Here is a 17,058-nt window from a genome sequence, read left to right as displayed (position 1 = left end):
AACAAAAGATTAAACTAAATTCATATTCAATTTGTGCAATGTCAGAATTGTATAAAGAATGTGATGTCTAAAGTAGTGCGCACGTGTTATTCACTGGAAAAAATTATAGATTAAAATATCGAGATACCTCTCAAGATATATTTTATAAAATATTCATATTTCTTTGTCACAGATCTAGATTTTGACATGTATTAATAATTATTTTTTATATTCATATAAAATATCAAATTTTACTTAGATATATTTAAAAATATATAGCAATATATTGGTAAGAAACATGTTTGATATACTTATTTATAACAATTTCTGCATTATTACATGCAAGCTCCTTCATAATCGTTCAATTGATTTGTAATACCATAAATCGTGATGGATTTCCAAAAATGACAATTGTTATAAAGCTCTCGTGAACATGTAACCAAAATTACATATACCCTAGATATCAAATACATTTATATGTGTTTGTACAATTTTGTGTGCGTGTGTGTGTAATAAAAATAATATCGAATGTCTTTTCTTTATAGAGGAAGAATGGTGGAGAACACGATAGATTATCAAAATATCTCTAATTTACATACTTACATATATAGGCTGACTTTAAGGAACATTTAGCGGCTATGAGCGTGCTCCATCCTTGTTTAACTTTCAATAAATAACAAAGATAGAACGACTATAGTAGCGTCAAGTTTAGCAGCTTAAACCCAGCCATAGAATACTATCTCTATCTTTAATAATGTGTATAATTATCAATGTAAACAATTAAATGGATAAATAATCACTATGTTCTTTAATATATTTTGTTGTATGTACTTATAGTTTATAAATATATGTGAGATAAATGTACCTAAGAATATAAATGCTTTTTAATTTATATATCAAAAATCTATTTTTTTTTCTTTTTTTTTCGTGATGATCAATATTATTTTATATTTTGCATTGCTTGTGATATTATGATATTGAAAAGTTATTCAATTTGTTTGGAAAAAACGAGTAAAGCAAATTGATTAAATTTATGATTAGCGAAATAATGCATAGAAAAAAATATCGAGTCGATAAAAAATTTGCCACACAAGTGACTTTACATACATGTATCTTGGCAAAAAAGTCTGGTTTTATACTAAATTTGATAAATATAGTATAATAATATACATATGATATAACTTTGCAAATACATATATATATATAATACATGCACAATACTTTACAAATTATTATATTAAATAAAATGACAGACACATCACGAGATGTTTACAGTAAAAGCTCTTTTATTAACAGCAACTAGAAATATATGACTTCATCAGAAATACCTTCTTCCTTCCTCGACAAGTTTACTCAATTCCGCGGCTGAATAGCCCAATAACTGCTTTAAATCACAAACGAATTTATATACGAATCGTTTACCATGAACTTTCGAGATCATATCACCATCGTAATAATATCGTAGTGCTCTACTCAATTTTTCATAATTCATCGACGGCTTATTCTTACGTGCTCCCCATAATTGTGCTACTGCTTCTGGTTGATTGAGTTTGAATTCCCCTTCAGTCCCAATCCATTGAATCGCATCTCTATATTCTTTGTCGGTTAGCAGCTCTAATAAAAACTGCCACAGCTGTATTTGGCCACTATTGACAGATCGACTGGAAGTAGCGATAGTAATCGAAGTTGGATCGACACTGTCCAAAGGCATGTTAACTACACGTGTTTGTTGGTTCGCAGCAGGCCTCGATTTTGCTGCTTTTTGATTTCGCATTTTAATAGCCTTTTCCAAAGTACCTTCACTGGAAGAATCTGGTGCATCTTTTTGCACTACAGCTGCAAAATCGCAAGAATATCGTAAAATTGCAAAGAGCAATTTAAATTTAGATTAAAAAAAAAAAAAAATTATTGTTAAACCGAGCAATATTGAATGTTTGTTTTGTAGACATACCGACAAATTTGCATTTCCTAAGAAGTTCAAAGTGTGTCCAAAACACATCTCCTGGATCAAGAGGAACTTTTGCATGAAACTCTTCCATGGTAAGATTGCACAATTGTGTCCCGGTTATATTCCAATCAGCCAAACGTAACGATACTAAATTAAATTGTCTAACGGCCCATTGCAGCCAATGTTTAACATGTGTTTCTGACCAATCTTTTGGATCAGTTGGTATTTTTAAGCGTACCTAACAAAACAAAATTATATATATACATATATATATATATATATATCTTTAGACTAAAGATATATATATATATATATATATATCTTTAGACTAAAGATGTAAAGTAGCTCATTTTACATGAATATAATTTAAGGAATTAAGCATACATATATATATGTGTGTGTGTGTGTGTGTGTGTGTGTGTATGTGTGTCTATCTATCACACAATCTTTCATGCAAAAGATTAATCTCATTTCCAAATAATCCCAACTATTATATTATAAAGTTTATCGATCAAGCTATGCCTACAAAATAAAATAATCCTATACAAATAGTTAATATATGTAAAAATTAAATTATACAGAAAAAAAACAGCCTACTTGCAAAACAATATTTTTGTATTTTATTTTACCTGTTCTTTTTTATACTGTTCATCCACCATCCACTTTATGACATTTCGTTTGTTTTCTTGAGCAACAGGCACTGGTGCTGCGTTACAACAAAAATATTAATTACTAAATATTACAAATTCTAATTGAAAATTTTGACCGAAAAACAGCTGCGTATGTATTATACGCACAATTATTTTCCACAACTTCGATATAATCTTCCGCCGGTTTAAGAACATCCGCTATATTGATACGTTTCTGCATAGGCTTTATTTGTACGTTAATCTGAACCAGTCCCTCTCCTTGGACACATTGATCGACCAAATTTTTATGACTTTCCAGCTATTGTAACAGATGCGTAAAATGCAGAGACCAAAAGGAAAAAGAAAGTGCACTATGTATTTTGTTGCTCACCATCTGTGCGTTTTGCAACCAAAACGAATAGTTTTTCAAATCTATGGTAAGCCTCTCTTCTAAGAGGCTTCTTAACGTAGATAAAGGTTCTCTAATGTCCATGTGTTGCATTAATGTTCCCTCGTTACTATATTCGCCATTTACAGTGCCTTCCAATGTGAAACTTGGTTCTACTTCCAAGTCGGAGCTATCTTGTTGCAATTGTGCCATAATATCATCCTCGGAAGGCGAAAATATTGTTTCCGGTTCCATTTTTATTTGTCTTATCATGGCATAGTCGGAATCGTCATCGGTATCAAAACTAGTAACAAATCAACGGAATAAGTATCTTCATCAAACATGTAAGTTGGATTATAAGGTTACAAGGTTATAAATTTAAAAGACTGGAAAGAAACAAGAGATATATATATATATATATATAAACTCGCGCTAACCTCTTATCAGAACTTTTCCGGCAATTTTCTAGATCCATGTTGTGTAAACACGTAGACAATTTCTACAATTTAATTTATTGTAAACTCGTGCAACACACTTTTCACAAGATAGCCGTTTCTGTCAGTAATAGTGAGAGAGGAGATTAATTCGTATTTCACACACCTATGTACACGACACATCAACACACGCACACACACACACACGTGCACACGACACTTGTATATATATATATATATATATATATATATATATATATATATTATAAATATATATAATATATATACATTCACTGTTTGCTGTTATACGCACCTTGTATGTACATACATACACTCGTGGACGCAAAGTATATGGTGTAAGGTGTAAATAAAAAAAAAAAAAACCACTCTCTTTTTATCTATGTACATGCGTTAAGCCCGTATCACACTACGAACTGAAAATTGAAGATTGAAGATTAAAGATTAGAATTTGACTAATCAGAATAAAAGGAACTAAAATTGCTTTGTATTGATTGGTCAAATTTCAATCTTTAATATTTAATCTCAATTTTTAATGCGCAGTCTGATACGGGCTTTAGGCCGATGTTAAGCCGTGATTACGCTATAGGTTGCGGTTGGAGTTACTGTTGGACATTGGGAACCAACCAATCACAGCACAAAGGTTGCTCCCAATGTCCAACAGTAACCCCAACCGCAACCGAACCCGCAACCTATAGTGTAATCACGGCTTTACATTTGTCGTGCGACAAATTTTTCGAGCCTGTTGATTGGTTGCAGGACAGAAAGGTTCTCGGATGTTTAAAAATTTTCTAAATTCCTGCAGCCAATCGAAAACACGCTCGAAAAATTTGTCGCACGACAAATGTAATATCCAATAGAAAATGTGCATTTCAACTAACGATATTTTCATCCCTAAAAAACCAACCTCTCCTATTGGATATCCTATTGGACATTGTATGTACGCATGTACGATGTACGTACGTTGAATAGTACAGTGAATTCTTGACATTCTTCACCAGTCAAGTCACCAGTCAGCAGTGTCACCACCATAATCCGTCAACCGTCAACCGTCAACCGGATCAACCATCTTGGCATAATCGTTTTGTATGTGGCGCTTGGCGCTGGCTATAAAATAAACGGGAAATACATATATATATATATATAGAGAGAGAGAGAGAGAGAGAGATAGACAGATTTACGATGTCTATATGCATGTATAACGACAGCGGACACAATTGGAGTTTTCTCATTTTTACTGGCGGAAGGCAACGGAGATAGGCGTGATCAAGCTCATTTGTCATTTCAGACTTCCCGCGAACCGCGAACCGCGATCCGCGATCCGCGATCCGCGATATACGCGAGTGGTGAAATCTGAATCAAAAGGTACGTACATACACATATCTATATAAATCTATACTCCATTAGCGGTACATTGTACATTTATCAGTTTCGGTCAAATCACCGAATCGCACGATCCCCGACACTCGCGATAATTGTAAAGCGACAGATTGATACATTTTCATATATATATATATATATATATATATATAGTCTTGTACATCGAGAAACCCTTATAGGCTTATAATTTATACCTGGCATCAATATACCAATCAATTTGGATGTATTTGATTTCGCTAAAAATCCCAAACCCTTTTTAGCCGTTTTTGAAAAGGATGGACAATTTCGAAGGAGAAAACAGAAAGGAGACTAGCAGGGATGAAAGCGTTGGAAAGCAAGGTATTGGACGTGGACATCGTGTCTGGGATGGGCTTCCGCAAAACAATTCGGCACTCAGGCGACCACATTGCGCATCGACCGGTGCCGGTAATCAGTCTAGCGCGGGTCAGTCGTCAGTCTCAATTGCGGCTCGCCATGCGTATCGTCAACTTGCAAATGATTATTTGTGTCTTTGTGTAGAAGCCACCTCACCGACAACTATGGAGCATAATCTCAAAGAGAAGAAATTTCGACTAGTCCCGTTGTCACCGCAAGCGGCAGAGTTTGTCCCGAGATCCATGTCGCTGCAGACTTGTTCGTCGCAGCCTTCTGTGTCGGAATCAAATGCATTCCCTACTTCTGTAAGCGACTCCATAATACACTGACGACTAATCTCAAAACGTTAGCTATACTATATATAATAATTTTTAATAATTTGCCAATAGCAATCTATCAATCAATATCCAAAGAGTTCTGTACAAGATAGACTCAAACGCGCTCGTGAAATGCCACCGTCGAATGTATATGTGTCTCCGTCATTTCTAGCGGATGACAATACCTTTGAAGATACTTTTGAAGAACAATGCAATATACAAGATTCAGAAATAGCAAATTACAATAGATATAAAAATGACCAGTGCAATTTGAATGAGAATAAGGTAAAAGCCTGATTTGATATTTTTTTTAAAATCTTTAGAATATTTTCATGTACTGATAATATTTTGTTTAGAAAAAGGAAGAGGAACCGAATGAAGAGGAAGAAGCTTACAATTTTGAAATTTGTCAACGTCTCAATGACATTATCAATATTTTAATTGTAAATCCTGCAGAGTTCACCAGTTTAATTCCACCATTTATCAACAAACTTAGGTTGGACCAAAACATGCGCTGTTTACAAGTGGTTGTTACAACCATAATCGAATCGGTAACCACCAATTTCTCTTTCATTTAAAAATTTCTATCGATAGGCTAATGTAATTTTTGCACAAAACTCACCTTAGCGCGTTCAGTTTTTTCGATATTTATTTGATTCCACATACCGTTTATACATCTTACTTACTTTCGTGACGTTTTCAGTCTATAGCTGAAAGTAATTTTCGATATAATGGAGCCCGATTCTGTAAATATCTCGACAATACTTTAGAAGACTGCAAAGAATTGTTTATGTTCTCCAAAGAAATATTCAGGGATTTATTATATTTCCTGTGAGTTTAAATGAAATTGCCTGCCAAATTTATTTTTGGAATTCTAAGTTTCCTTTTATATCTTTGTATATCAATGATATATGTTACGGATGTCAGATGTAGAATGGAGACTCGATATGAAGAAGCCGAATGGCAATGGCAAAGCGAGAAGGTGCGCGATCAAAAGAAGTGCAATGGATTGATATTGTTTTTAGCAGAGTTGGTCGCCCAGATGGACGAATCTTATGCTTTTACTTTAGGAGACCTTTTGGTATGGTTTATTACCAAGGTATTGCAGAGACCAGCATCAAATTCCGTCAAATACATCTGCCAAGCCCTAAAAGTAAGTTGCGGGGTATAATAGAGAGAAATGAAATTGCGATGATTATTTTATTCTAAATTTTTATCTATATTATACTTTGTATTACGCGTATAGGTGTGTATGTATATTTGATGTAATATGTAGTTGGCAGGTCACGTATTGGAAAAGGATAAGAGCAGGAGTAAAGATATGGAAAATATGATGCGGGCGCTGACGGAACTGGTAAATAATGGACAAGTTGATACGCATGTGGGAAATATGGTAAATAGCGTTCACGAATTACGAAAAGATTGGGGAAGAAAAGTGTCCAATTGTGATTTATCTGGGACGAGCAACGTATTATCGAATAAAGTACACCAGCAATCGGATCAATTAGGTGCATCTAATTATAACTCGTCTGGAATTAACGCTGCACCATTGAGAGAGCTACAGCTCGATCAACCAGTAATGTACGGTCCCGATGGCGAAATTCTATCCGCGGAGGAAAGTGAATTTCTCCAAGACAACCTCAAATTGGATTTTGATAATCAGCGGTGTGTATATTGCATTTTATATCTACATCTATATCTATACATAAATATTTGCATAATGATGCGACAACATTTTTAATTCACCAAAGTATTTCGATAAAAGACATTTGTTTAGAAAGTCATGTACTAATATTATTATCCAATGGTATATACAGGACGCCTGAAGAATACGAGGATGATAATTTTGATGACGAAATTGCGACCGCTTATGAAGAATTTTTGAAAGACTTGTAATCGAAATAAAATGCAAGATAAATTGGATGTAAACCTAGCTAGCATGTATAAGTGAGATTATATTATATTATATTATATTATAATTTGGAAATTTTTTTCTATAACTACAACTATAAATACGTAAATACTTGTTTACAAATTTTATGATTAACAGAGAAAAAGGAAGAAATTGAACCCTATACTACAATTTGAACATTAAAAAAGCCAAATACACATTTTCAAAGTAGGAGCAGACCATTGCATATACACAGTATATCGTACAAAAGCGCACTGTGGCTGTACGAAAAAAATGCGCTATAAACACGAAATAAATTTCAATTCATTCAACATGTTTCATCGTATGTACAGATAGTAATGTTAGTAATGTTTGCATAGTTACATTAATATTTGCATATATGTAGCATACAGAGTATAATAAAATAAAACACCAGAATAAATCTAATAAATTTGAAGATACGAAAAGATGTAAATTTGTATAATATTTAAAAGATAAATGTGATGTTAAGAAAATTTTTTTTTTCTTTCTTTCAACATCATCATTTTCAGAGTTTTCAGAAACATATTTTTATTTCTTGTCTGGCTGATACTTTAAAAAGTATAAAATTATTTAATTTCATACTTTTACATTTATAGTGCTAAAAATATTTAAAATCATTCAAGTCTACGCATTTTTGGTATCTTCAAATTTAAACGATTTCTATTCAAACAGGTATTCGATTTTTGATTAATTACTCCATATACGTATTTTGTATAGCAAATATATGTATTTTTGCGCATTTATTTGAGTTGAAGTTATATATATGCACGTATGTGTGCGCGTGCGCGCACGCGCACGTGTGTATTTATATGATGAAACTTCTTAAATATATAAAATACGAGTTTTATACATTATGGGTATGGGTGTGTGTATACGTATGTATGTATGCGTGCGTGCGTGCGTGCGTGCGTGTGCGTGCGTGTGTGTGTGTGTGTGTGTGTGTGTGTGTGTGTGTGTGTGTGCGCGTGCGCGTGACAAATGTAAAAGTAGCACTAATTTCTTTAGATCTAATTTTTTAAATTTTGACCATAGGAAATATAGTTTTAATTTTAATACATTATATAAAGTTGGCATTTGTATCTTTTTGTTCACGATGCGTAAAATAATTTATACAATTCTCGGAATAAATCAGCATTCATTGAATCGACATTCCACATTGCTAAGCACCGACAAACGTTTTTTTGACAAAAGTTTATAAATATACGAATAATTATGTGTTTCTCTCGAACTTGCAGTATCGAATCATGCATTTTATTCGTAGAAACGATATAAAATATAAACGAATAAAACAAGATTCGATCATCAGATACTAATTCTCATTATCATAATATATTTTAGCACACGATATTTAATTACACGTACATATAACGCACACCTATTTACTTTTTATTTTAAATTAGCATGTTATGCAAGTTTTTTCTAAAATGTTTTACAAAAAGATGTTAAAGATGCTGATATATATAAAACCTATATATACGATAATTTTTTTGTAATGACGATATTTTTGAACGATACAAATAATCTATGTATCTCATATTTATTTCAATTGCGTTGCTAAATCGAGCATATGTAATCTTCGTAGAAATCTACTTTTGGCGCGGAAGGAGTTTTCTCATCCCGGAACTCTGTATATGAAGCTGCAATGTGATTGATTACTCCTACCTGTTTTGACGTATTGTATTGCACGCGTATACATGGAATAGCATTATTGTAATTTGCCAAGTAATTCAAAGTAAATGAAAGATAATGCTTTCCCATCTTCGACCGTGATACTTTTATTCTATTTATTTTTAGAAAATTTTAAGATTTATAAAGATTTTAATATATCTGCACGCGCACACACAAAATATTCCGTAACAACAAAAAATGAAAAATCAGAATCGAACGCATTATGCAATATAAAAAAAAACGCGTAGGCGAAATTGATCGAATACCTTAAAAAAAAAACAATCAGGGCCGTATGTGGGCGAAATTTAAATAAAGTGGGGCCGAAGGTCACACGCACATCCTAGATGGTGGGGTCCTCGCGCGATTCCATCATCTCTGCGATCACAGGTGATTCGTTAGTCTTCTCTTCGTGTTTCCAACGAGCATAAAGTTGCGAGCAAAGGTGGGCATATTTCACTCGGATAAATTTTGTCCATTTATTATTTTTTGTGTCGTACAAAAATACGAATCGATATACGTTTCCAAAGTACATAATATATATAAGTATTTCCTTCATCTATTCTTTTCCATGGAAATATCTTTTTTGACAATGAATTTTGAATATTCCAATTTTAACAGATCGTGCAATCTTACACGAGTCAACATGCGAGAGTTATTAATTTAAAGAAAATTGTTATTAGATATATTGTATTAAAAATTTGTTTTTATCGTTTATAATGTTCGCAGATTGTATATATTTAACAAATTTAAAGACTCGAATAAGAATGCGTGTCATTTTTTTCATAATCTTTCATGTTTTTTTTCTAGTTGCAAGAAGATAAACGTAGAACTGTTTTATTACGCTTGACATACACTTTATAACTTTGTAAGGTAATTTAAGAATACTAGAATAGTATACACAACATGACTTGTATATGTATCTTTTATAATTCAGAAAAAAAAAGATTATGAATTTTATTTCGCCCTTTTATATAATATGTTATATACCGCTATCGAATTATTACTATTTATTTTACGTACAGAGAGAGAGAGAGAGAGAGAGAGAGAGAGCGAGCTAAAATAGTGACAAAATGCATTACTCGCGAGCTGCAGCCTTGCTTATGCTTCTATTCGCCGTGACGATCAACGGCAGTCAGTACATTCAATCGCGAATAGTTGCATCTGGTAAGTTACATTCATATACAATGATATTACGCAAAGCGTTTAGTGATCATTATAATACTGAATCATTCCATCTACTTATAGGCGGTTGCGATAGCTACACGTGCGGAGCTAACGCGAGATGTACAATGAGCGAAGGACGGCCGGTATGCTCGTGCTTCAATCTACATATGGGGGACCCGCTTGCGCGATGCGTCCGGGTCGAATGTCTAAGTAATTAGTAAATTATATAATTCTTTTTATATATAGAAAGACAAGAGAATAATATGTCTATGTTTTATATAAATGTATGTACATTCGTCGATACAGTATTGATTAGTATAGGTTTATCAACATTTCAGTCAACGACGATTGCCCATACAATAGAGTATGCACAAACAACAGATGCGTCGATCCCTGCGTAGGACTATGCGGAGTAAATGCAAACTGCGCGACCAGAAACCACATAGGTACCTGCCAGTGCCTACCAGGACACGATGGTGATCCATTTTCGGGTTGTCAAGTTGCCGATCCTCGTATGTATAAAATTTAAAACACAAAAATGTCTAAAAAAAAAAAAAAAATTAAGATCTTAAAAGAATTTCTTGAAACTGATGTTTATAACACCGTTTGAAGTTTTCTATCTCTCTTTTATCTGTATAAATATTCATTCATTCATAATAAATTGTAATTGAAAACATACGCACATTTTTCTCTATTTCAATTGTCAATGGATATAAAAACGTTGCGAGTTATCGTCAAAGAAATGTACTTGATGCGATATAGAAGCCGCTTGTAAACCAAGTCCGTGCGGAGAGAATACACAGTGCGAGGTGATCAACGAAGTGCCAGTCTGCACATGTCTACCGGGTTACAGGGGTTCGCCTTTGGCTGGGTGTCGTCACGAGTGTGAAAACGACAGCGAGTGCCCTCAACATCTCGCGTGTTCGTCGTCCTTCAGATGCGAGAGTCCCTGTAAATGTGGAGAGAACGCGGAATGCCAAGTCGTAAACCACCAAACAAAGTGTACTTGCCCGAAAGTAAGACATTCCCATTTTTATCCTTGAATAAAAAAGAAAAAAGACTTGTATAAATATATATTACGACTACAAGTCTGACTAACAATAAGAGAGCGATTCGATGACGAAACGAAATTCCGTGCGTGATCAATCTGTTATTTTTATGTTGCAGACATGGGTGGGAAACCCGTACGTCGCATGTCGACCGGAGTGCACCGCCCACTCTGAATGCTCGCCGGCCAAACCCGCCTGTCTGTATCAAAAATGCGTAAATCCGTGCGACGGCGTTTGCGGAGTGAATGCCGATTGCAACCTACGCGCTATCACACCGGTTTGCAGCTGTCCGAAACACATGACTGGCAATCCTTTCGTTAGCTGCAGATTATTCGAACCGCGTAAGCAATCCATATATGTAGCGATTGTCAAATCAATCATAATTTTTCTCATCTCTCCTTTGCCTTGATTATTACTTGGGACAGAGTCGATAAGATGAGGTAGAAAAAAAGAAAATTATTCTTTAAGAAAACGTATCCCTATGCTTTTAGGTGATCTCTGCGAGCCGAATCCCTGCGGTGCGAATGCGATTTGCACGCCAGGCCATGATAATACCGGAAGGGAGAGGCCGGTGTGTACATGTCCCACCGGCTACATTGGCAACGCCTTGACGAGCTGTCAGCGTGGGGAGTGCTTCACCGACAGTGATTGTCCTGACAATCGCGCGTGTATAGACTTCACGTGCAAAAACCCGTGTACTGGCCGCGAGTGCGGTCCAAGCGCCGTATGTACGCCCAGACATCATATCGCAGTTTGCACGTGCCCGCAGGGGACCAGAGGCGACGCTCTGTACACCTGTAATCCAATCGAGAGTAAATCGGTGTACAATTACGGCCGCGCCTATCGTTACCGTTACTACTAGTCGCAAAACGGCATCACGCTACACGATTTCACTTTTTAAAATACTCGATTCTCTCTCCCTCTCTTTTTCTCTCTCCTTTAATTTACTCTAATTTATACTTGCACGCATGTTTTTTTCTTTTCCGCGAAAAAAGCGACTGCGTCTCTATCTCTTCGCAAGCCGGTAATAAACGTTGGTAACAGAGCGATCCATTGTTATAACATACTACGCTATTTTTTTTCTACTTGTGTGTTCACCATAGATCTCTCACATATAAAGTGTTCTATATACATTTTTTTTTCTACAACTGCGGCTGGTCGCACAGAGATTTATATGTAGAGTTTAGACTTTTAATAATATAAAAATAATATAATAAATAATATAAATGCATAAAGTGCGCGATTTGTAATTTCAATGTCTTACTTATTGTCAGTATATTAAGATATAAAGTTGCTCTATTTATCTTTGTTCTTCTATTTTTCTTGTATTTTTACACCTATGGATATATGTATATAGATACACATATGATATATATATATATATAATCATATGTGTATCTATAGCAAACGCAAACTTTTATAATCATATAATACGAAAAGAGTTTGGGCATTGCTATAAAATTCTTGTAAAAAAAAAAAGATACAAACTATAGATTCCCTAAACACACAAACACACACACACACAAGATCCAAACTTGTAGATTCTCAAACATATACATAACAATTTTTATTGTAGAATTCAATTTTAAGCACAAGACATTCAATAAATGAAATCCACAAGTCAATGGTTGAAAACTAGTGGCGAAATTTAAAACAATTTATTTGCCAGTGTATCATTAAAAAAATTAAATAAATATAATTTCGTGTATTACGATACATTGTAATAATCGCCGGTATGTGTGCTATGAAAGAATCACACTATATATGTATATGTTGCGTTACACTTATCGGCATCACCATTATATAACGATATTTATCAATTTAAAAACAGAGACATCACCATCTGCTTCAGTATTTCATATTTCGTATACAAATTCCTCACTTTTACAAAGATAAACACATTGATTCTATTGTTACTTTTCGCACGTTCTAAACTATATATACAATATTAATATATCAAGTACCTATTAGTGTCAAATCTCACATTTATTTCACGTCTCCATTCACGCGATTAACATAAAATTGTACTGTTATTAAAATTATATTACATGAAAAAACAGTATGTCTCAGTTTTTTAAACACATATATATACACACACATACACATACGCACGCACGCGTACGTTGCAAGAGATATAAAAAAAAATAGTTGAAATAAATAAGTAACGAGAGAAAAAAGCGAAAGATGGAATGTTGGATATTCCCTCTAATTGTAAGTGCCATGAGTCAATTGTGTGCCGCTCTCTTGCCGTTCATATATCCTATCCATCTTTCCGCGGTTGTAATAAAAATAGGATCATTGTCGATAGAATTGAGAAGAAGAAGTTGATTAATATGAGTAGAATGATAATCCCATCTAGCCAAATTGGGGGCTGTCTTTAACGTGAAATGACGTAAATCATATGTCGTACCTGAACCGGTGTCGTACAAGGTTAACATATTCTTTAACGATGTCATACCCTGATTGAAGAGTCTCGACGCTTCTTCTGCGTCTTTAGCTGTCGCTATCATTTTCAAGTCGTAGAGACCGATAAGCGAGTAAATGAAACCGTTAAGAATGAAAGACGACGGCATCGTAGGATACTCCTCGTACCAGATATATTTACCTAAAAACAGCGCAGCTACTCCTCCTTTAGCAGAGGACAGTCTAAAAGGTCGCAAGCCTCTAATAGCGGCTTGTAAGTACTTTGCTTCTCCAGAATGATGATATGCGCGCGCCAACACTGATATCGCGTGACCTTGACCCATACTGGAATACCTGTAACCACATAATATATTTCTTCGTTTCACCAATATTGTAATAATATTGTATAATATAAATATGCCTAATAATAATAATAATAATAATAATAATAATAATAATAATAATAATAATAATAATAATAATAATAATAATTATTATAATAATAACAATAATAATAATAATAATAATAATAATAATAATATACCATCCAGGCTCAAGGATAGCCATTCCAGATGCTACTTTTCTCTTAACAGGATTCGGCCAACCGCCAGAAGTGACATTTTGATTAGCGACGAACCATCTTGCCGCGTCGTAAAATTGCTCCATATGTTCGCTAGTCGATAATGTCATATTGTCAATCATGCCGGAACCATACAAGGTAATTTTAACTACCTAAGATACAGACGTTATACACACATGTATATATATTGTTATATATGTATATATGATTGCGTTATATGTACGAGCACACACACACATACACACACACACACACACACACACACACACACTAACGCATTTTTTCCCTAAGAAAATTAATATGCCAAGTAAAATTACATAAAAAATTCCACAATTACCTTTAATTTGGAACGGGGTAATTTCTTTCGACTTTTATCATTTAAATAAAGACCTTTTTGTAAGTCAACTAAAAGGTCTCTGGTAAGACGTCTCCACTGATGATTGGCTAGTCCAATTCCATAATATACATGATTATTATAACCATGTAATACCGTATTGCTGGTAACATAGTGAAGATAGTACGTTTCCTTTTTTTCTCTCGATTCCAGTACAACTGTAATACTTCCATTGTCTTTAATATTGAGATCCCATTTTAAAACGAAATCCAGCACATGATCTAATATTAAAGAAATCCCAGAAATACTAGTTTCTGGTGTTGCAAATTTTACAACATAACTGTTAACTTGTTTGTCGTACACTCGGTTCATAATCGAACCTTGAGGGACATTCCAATTTTGCTTAACTTTATCGGAATCCTCGATAATTTTCCTATGCGGTTCTGGTTCGGTTAAATTCTTACTATAATGGGATAATCCAAACTGAGCAATTTGCGTGGGATAATAATATCCTTGACTCTCCCATTGCGTCGATATCGGTACGCCGTCGATGCCGCTGATACATTTGACTCTATCCCTCACTTCAACATTGTAATTTTCAAAAGTCATAAATACACCTCGAGGATCATACTTTCCCTTGGGATTCACAATCTTTGAATAACTGTGCAGCCATTCGAATCTTTCCAGACCGTCGTAAGTAGCTAATTTTCCATAAATCTACAATATCACAACATATCAAATTATTATCATCTATCTGATATAAAATAAAAACAAAATGATAAACTTGACTGACCTCAAAGTATTTATGGATAAATGAAAACGGTATGTACACTTCATCACCTTCTTTACGACATCCTATCGAGTAATCGCCATTTATATGACAATCTATTTCTTGATATCCCGATTCTGTACTTGAACGATCCTACATTAAAATAAATAGTGTACGAAACGTATAATATAATAAACTTTCTTTGCTTTTATTGTTATATCAATCACTCTAGAGATAGATTCACTCGAGAAAAGATATTAATTTGTCTTATTTTTACCTTGTGCTGGTACTTTGCTTTCCAATCTGCGGTATGAAAGAACAAACTATTTCCGCAATTATTCCATGATGTAAGTAAAAAACTCAGCGTTGCGACAACCAATACAAGCAAGACTGTTTTGAAATTCAATCGCATCATCTCATACAATACCTATCAAATTAATATCAAACTTTTTATCTCTTTGAAAACAAATATATAATATGTATGCAATATTCAAATTATAGCATACAATAGTGATTATATGTTACATATATTGACAAATTACATTGAAATTATAATACTGTGAGTAACGTTGACACGCTATATAATTATTATATATATTTAGGTCGCTGTATATATTATATATATATATATATATAAACTTACTGCGAGCAGATGTCACAAGTATCTCGTCATTTTATAATTTTATATAAATTCATGTTATGAAACTGTCTCACTTTCAGAATTCATTTCAAAAAATTAATAGTCAACAATAATACGATTTCACGTAAAATGGTAAACATCCTCGAATATCCTCCAACAGAGATTCGTTCCGGGACGCTTCCACTTGTCCGTTGAATGTTTTTCGTACACTTTACACATGTGCGCATAGCATGCGATGCATCGAAACGGTTTCTCTCGTAGAAAAATTGCCATGAAAAACAAACTAAAACTGCAAAGTTTTATTAAGGGTTATTATTACTCACAATTCATGTATATCTATAAATGACTAAAAATTGATTTAAACTGCGCATACTTGTATATATAATTGTGTGTGTACGTGTCTCTCTGTGTGTATAAAAAGATATATATATATATATGTATAGAGAGAGAGAGAGAGAGAGAGAGAGAGAGAGAGAGAGAGAGAGAGAGAGAGAGAGAGAGAGAATTATACTATAGAGAGATTAATCTCTGCTATCATCTAAAAATCAGAAAAATTTCGAAATTCTACATTCCTTTTTTCACGATCGATCACATTGGAGTTATCGTTTACGGTCTACGTGATTCAGTAACCGGCGCGAATAATCATAACTGAATGTAAATGGTATTTTTCAGATTTAACTGTAATAACTGTTCGGAAGGATACTGTATATGATATTTACTAGTTTTTCTTCTTCTGCTTTTTCAGTTTATAAGTAACTCCGGCTGAATAAAAAATACCGCTCACGATTCAAGGCTCAACTTGAACCACCATATTACTAACCGTCAGCTGTCAGCTAGTCAGCTGCCAAAGCCAAAGTCAAGCTACCACCTACCACCAACCACCTACTACCTACCACCTATAAACATGTTCGAAAATCCTACTCCTAAGGTAACCTAACGTAATGTTTAATTGACCAATCAGGATAAAAGGAATAAGGATCTCTTTGTTTTGATTGGTCAATTAAATTGTACTCTACCTCGTAGATAGGATTTATTCTGAACGTACCTTAT

General features: G+C 34.0%; 4 protein-coding genes across 6 annotated transcripts; 2 read left to right on the top strand and 2 right to left on the bottom strand.

Annotated features, from left to right (window-relative positions):
• Positions 1-230: 230 nt before the first annotated feature.
• Ets97d (DNA-binding protein Ets97D) lies at positions 231-3,601 on the bottom strand. Its single transcript, XM_072905723.1, has 6 exons — positions 3,382-3,601; positions 2,948-3,248; positions 2,725-2,875; positions 2,557-2,633; positions 1,931-2,165; positions 231-1,815 (listed from the first exon to the last, which is right to left on the bottom strand). The coding sequence occupies exons 1-6, from the start codon at positions 3,417-3,419 to the stop codon at positions 1,298-1,300; spliced, it is 1,320 nt and encodes a 439-aa protein (XP_072761824.1). The 5' UTR covers positions 3,420-3,601; the 3' UTR covers positions 231-1,297.
• Positions 3,602-4,559: 958 nt separating this feature from the next.
• Positions 4,560-7,415, top strand: LOC140673079 (polyadenylate-binding protein-interacting protein 1). Of its 2 annotated transcripts, none has more exons than XM_072905718.1 (9): positions 4,560-4,761; positions 5,037-5,220; positions 5,296-5,456; positions 5,541-5,753; positions 5,825-6,019; positions 6,172-6,299; positions 6,396-6,621; positions 6,745-7,133; positions 7,286-7,415. In XM_072905718.1, exons 2-9 carry the CDS (start codon positions 5,052-5,054, stop codon positions 7,362-7,364), a joined length of 1,560 nt encoding a protein of 519 aa, XP_072761819.1. In that variant the 5' UTR covers positions 4,560-4,761; positions 5,037-5,051; the 3' UTR covers positions 7,365-7,415. The 2 variants fall into 2 exon arrangements, with proteins under 2 accessions (XP_072761819.1, XP_072761820.1); XM_072905719.1 differs by lacking the exon at positions 4,560-4,761 and adding an exon at positions 4,784-4,873.
• A 2,681-nt stretch (positions 7,416-10,096) lies between these two features.
• Positions 10,097-12,517, top strand: LOC140673082 (uncharacterized). Its single transcript, XM_072905724.1, has 6 exons — positions 10,097-10,233; positions 10,315-10,443; positions 10,572-10,745; positions 10,996-11,249; positions 11,401-11,623; positions 11,774-12,517. Exons 1-6 carry the CDS (start codon positions 10,140-10,142, stop codon positions 12,142-12,144), a joined length of 1,245 nt encoding a protein of 414 aa, XP_072761825.1. The 5' UTR covers positions 10,097-10,139; the 3' UTR covers positions 12,145-12,517.
• Positions 12,518-12,928: 411 nt separating this feature from the next.
• Positions 12,929-16,897, bottom strand: Hsepi (D-glucuronyl C5-epimerase). Of its 2 annotated transcripts, none has more exons than XM_072905716.1 (7): positions 16,728-16,897; positions 16,012-16,297; positions 15,646-15,795; positions 15,393-15,521; positions 14,603-15,316; positions 14,230-14,417; positions 12,929-14,039 (listed from the first exon to the last, which is right to left on the bottom strand). In XM_072905716.1, exons 3-7 carry the CDS (start codon positions 15,781-15,783, stop codon positions 13,508-13,510), a joined length of 1,701 nt encoding a protein of 566 aa, XP_072761817.1. In that variant the 5' UTR covers positions 15,784-15,795; positions 16,012-16,297; positions 16,728-16,897; the 3' UTR covers positions 12,929-13,507. The 2 variants fall into 2 exon arrangements, with proteins under 2 accessions (XP_072761817.1, XP_072761818.1); XM_072905717.1 differs by lacking the exon at positions 16,728-16,897 and adding an exon at positions 16,382-16,450.
• Positions 16,898-17,058: the final 161 nt, after the last annotated feature.

This window comes from Anoplolepis gracilipes, chromosome 14 (assembly GCF_047496725.1).
Source record: "Anoplolepis gracilipes chromosome 14, ASM4749672v1, whole genome shotgun sequence".
NCBI lineage: Eukaryota > Metazoa > Arthropoda > Insecta > Hymenoptera > Formicidae > Anoplolepis > Anoplolepis gracilipes.
This window is presented reverse-complemented; position numbering and strand designations above follow the sequence as displayed.